Here is a 4,554-nt window from a genome sequence, read left to right on the forward strand (position 1 = left end):
AGAATCCTACTAAAACTCCTTAAAAAGAAAATCCTAATCTAAGAAAACACTCCAAAATAGAATCCTACTAAAATCCTTCAAAGGAAAGTCCTATTTGAATATCAATTTGAAATAACTTAAAAAGGAAAGTCCTAATTGAATATAAATTTGAAATAATGCTAAATTGGTAAAAATGAACTAAGATAGAAACTTTATGATGGTGCTTACTTTGTAAAAACGAACTAAGATAGAAACTTTGTGATGGCGCCTACTTTGTAAAACATGAACTAAGATAGAAATCATGTGACGGTGCTATATCGGTTAGTATTTACTAAGTTGGGTTGGTGGCGTCATCTCTACTTCTTATGTGTTTTGGAATGGTCCCAACTTGCATAGAACTTATTGGCTTTCTCCTATATTGCATCATCCTCCCTGGGTTGGGGAGAATCCATCATCGAATTCAAATCATCATTTGACTGATCGTCAACATAAGGTACCAAGTGTTTGACATTGAAAACATCATGAGTACGTATATGGTTCGGTAGCTTTAGTCTATACACATTCTCACTGATGACTTCGACTATCTCGCATGGTCTAACCTACCTTGGTGCTAGCTTTCCATGTTGACCAATCGGTAGGTGGTCCTCTATTAAAATGGCCCAAACATAGTTTCTCGTATCAAATACTATTTTCCTCCTTTTTCCATCAACATATTGTTTGTACGTAGCATTGGCTACCTCTAGCTTGTTGTGAACTTCTTGGAGGTTCTTAAGCTTCTGTACCATATCATCAGCCTTGTCATGGATTAAGCTTGGCCAAGTACTAGTAGCAAGGTCAAGGATAATACGAGGGTTGGCCCCATATACTACCTCAAATGGGTTGTATCCGGTACTCCTGTTTTTAGACCTATTGAAGGCGAACCCTGCTTGTGCTAATAAGAGATCCAATTGTTGTCCATAGCTAGCTGCAAGGGTTCTCAAAAGATTCCCCAAACTCCTATTGACTACTTCGGTTTGGCCATCCGTTTGAGGATTATATGAACTGCTGAATTGTAACGAGGTACCCATTAGCCTCCAAAGGCTTCTCCAAAAGTGTGATATGAAATTGGAGTCTCTATTTGAAGTAATTGAAGATGGTAACTTATGGAGCCAGCAATAAGTGAGGCATCCATTGTCTTCTTACATGCCACAAAGTGAGTCATTTTTGAAAATCAGTCTACGACCACCATTATAGAATCTACCTGTCGCTGGGTACGTGGCAACCCAAGAACGAAGTCCATAAATATATCTAACCAAGGTCCTTTAGGAACTGGGAGGGGCATGTATAATCCAACTTGGTCATCGTTCCCTTAGAAACTTGGCATATGTGACAACTCTCCACAAACCTTGTGATGTCTCTCATCATCTTGGACCAAAAGTAACTTGTTGAGATGAGATGAATTGTTTTGTTTCACCCAAAATGACCTTCATTATAAAGCTCTTTGACGATTTTCAGTTGCCATGAGCAATCAGGTATACATAGGCGGGTCCCCTTGAATAGGAAGCCATCATATATAACAAAGTTCATCCTACTACCTGCTTGCACTTCCTCTATGATACTAGTACAATAAGGGTCAATGAAAAATAATTAACAAAAAGTATTAAATCCCGATACCTGTGCTCGAAACGTGGATAACATGGCTCTCCTTCGACTAAGCGCATCTGCTACTTGATTGTGCACACCTGACTTGTGTTTCAGCACAAACGAATATTTTTAAAGGTATGCCGAACATTTAGCATGCCTTGCATTCAACTTATGTTGGACCCTAATATGCTTAAGTGCCTCATGATCTAAATATAGAATGAACTCTTTATAGATAAGATAATATCGCCAACACTGGAGCGCTTGTACCACAGCATAGAATTGCACATCATAGGTTGAGTAATTGAGGCGTGATCCATTCAATTCTCACTATAGTAGGCTATGGGCCAGCCACTTTAGCTGAGAATAGCACTGATTCCAACATTAGAGACATCACAATCAACCTCAAAGGGTTGCTCAAAGTTGGGAAGGGCTAGCACGGGTGCAACTGTCAACCGTGCCTTAATCTCAATGAAGGTTCTCTTTGCTTCAGTGGTAAACACAGAATTGGTTGTAGCCTTCATATAATCTATATATGGTGCTATAACAGTGCTGAAGTTGCTAATGAATTGTCGGTAAAAGCTTGCAAGATCATTAAAGCTTTGTGCTTCAGTAAGTGTTTTGGGGATGGGCTACTAAACAATGGCACGAACCTTCTCTGGGTTAATAGAAATTCCTTTCCTTGAGATGACATACTCAAGGAATAAAACCTGATCTATGGCAATAATACACTTCTTCATGGTTGCATAAAGTTGTTCCCTACGCAGAGTCATATCTCGAAGACACAACAAATGAGAGTTCATATCAGAACTATATATGAGAATATCATCAAAGTATACCACAACATATTGACTAATAAAAATCTTGAGAACCCGGTTCATGACCCTCATGAATGTGCTTGGTGCATTGGACAAACCGAATGGCATTACTAGTCATTCATACAAACCATCCTACATCTTGAATGTTGTCTTCAACTTATCACTGGGACGAATTCTGATTTGATGGTAGCTTGATTTCAAGTCCAACTTAGTGAATACCTTGGCCCTAGAAAGCTGATCCAAGCATAGAATCGGAAATCAGCATTTGACGATTATCTTATTAATTAGCTGGCTGTCAATGCACATCCTCCAAGTACCATCCTTTTTGGGTACTAATAAAGTGGGAACCATGCATGGACTCATAGTGTCTCGTATGAACCTTTTAGCAATCAGTTCATCTACTTGCTTTTTCAACTCCTCATGTTCAATGGGACTCATTCTATAATGGGCCTTGTTGGAGAGACTAACACCCTATGTTAAATCTATACAATGTTGGATATCCCTTAATGGTGGTAATCCTATCGGTAAGTCCTCAGGAAACACATTACTAAATTCATCAAGCAAAGGCCTTACCTCCTCTGGAGCCTCCACACCTTTCAACTCAAGCCCCTCGTTAATTAAAGCATATGCAACACTGGTCTCTTTTAAGGCACTTGTGAATTCAGTTAGGGCAAAAATGCTACAACCCTCATCTAGTTTCGGTGTAGTCTCTTGTGATGGACATAAGGTCAGCCTTTTTCCCTTTAAACTCAAAAGAGTAAGTATTCTTCTATCCGTCATTGACTACGTAGCGGTCAAATTGCCATGGGCACCCAAGTAGAAAATGACAAGCATCCATGCATACAACATCACACCACACATGATCACTATAATTGTTGCTAATAGAAAAGCTCACTAGACACCATTGTGTGACTAAAACTTCATTCTTTCTTTTTAGCCATGCAAGCTTGTAGGGGTGAAGGTGTTGTTGAGTTTTTAGGTTCAACTTGTGGATCGCTACTTCTGCTATAACATTCTCACAACTCCCGCTATCAATTACAAGGCTTGCAACTTTTCCACCCATAGTACACGTGGTATGGAAAATATTATTTCTTAGTCAATCTAATGATTCATTCCTATGAGTTAGGAATGATTGTTGCAATAACAAGGCCTCTCTCACATCCCCATACACTATTCCTCCCTCAAAGGTTTCTTCATTATAAGAGTGAAACATGGGTGGGGCTGAACAGTCAAATGCTTTTAATTGAGTTTCACTCTCATCTTCTACAAACATTGCCCTTTTTCCTTTATCACCCCTCACACATTCAACAGATTTATGGTCTAGTTCACCACACTTAAAACACTTCAATCCAGGTGGACTCACCTAGTTTTGATTAGGTCAATGCCCTTGGGTTTAGTTCAGCCCATGGGGTTATGGGTGATTTAGAGGCAGGTTAGGATTATCATGTGGGGGTGGTTTGGCCACATTAGTTTGGGTTCGGCCCAATTGGTTAGGTAAGCTGCTTTGTTTTTCTATGGTTAGAGCATGTTGATGTGCCATAGAAACATCATAGCAGTCAAATAGGTCTAATATATCCCGAATATTTGGTCTTAGCCCACCTATATACCTAGCCACCAATTGGCCTTCGGTTTTAGCTAACTCGTTCCAGGCGACTAACAAATAAAACTTCTTTGTATAATCATCTACTATATTAATTCATTGCTTTAGATTTTGCAATTCTTGATAAAGTAAACGAATATAATTATGGGGTATAAATTATGACCTCATCTTTGCCTTGAGTTTCTCCCATGTCTTAATCTTTTCCTTGCATCTTCTCTATCACATGACCTTCAATTGATGCCACCATGCTGCTACTCATCCACTAAACCGAGTGGTTATTAAGGAAGCAATTTTATTTTCTAGAACTTCCTTGAATTCAAAGACTTCTTCTACTATGAAGAGTCAATCCATGAATTCTTCTAGAGTTATGCCTCCTTTGAATTCTGGGAATCTCAACCTTGAGACTTGCTTCCCACCGTCTCTAATCACCACCCACAACTGCAGCCGACCTAGTTGTTTGCCTTGATAATGAAAGGGAACGTGTGGAGATAATTGTGTCAGAGTCATTGTCCCTTATTTCTGACCGGGAATGCAACG

At 39.4% G+C, this 4,554-nt stretch overlaps 1 protein-coding gene across 1 annotated transcript; it reads right to left on the reverse strand.

The window, feature by feature from the left end:
* Positions 1–1,955: 1,955 nt before the first annotated feature.
* On the reverse strand, positions 1,956–3,197 carry LOC148803857 (uncharacterized). Its single transcript, XM_088898161.1, has 4 exons — positions 2,991–3,197; positions 2,554–2,651; positions 2,253–2,409; positions 1,956–2,117 (listed from the first exon to the last, which is right to left on the reverse strand). Exons 1-4 carry the CDS (start codon positions 3,195–3,197, stop codon positions 1,956–1,958), a joined length of 624 nt encoding a protein of 207 aa, XP_088754287.1.
* Positions 3,198–4,554: the final 1,357 nt, after the last annotated feature.

The sequence above is a fragment of the Nelumbo nucifera genome, chromosome 1, assembly GCF_055504915.1.
Source record: "Nelumbo nucifera cultivar China Antique chromosome 1, China Antique-T2T, whole genome shotgun sequence".
Taxonomy (NCBI): Eukaryota; Viridiplantae; Streptophyta; class Magnoliopsida; order Proteales; family Nelumbonaceae; genus Nelumbo; species Nelumbo nucifera.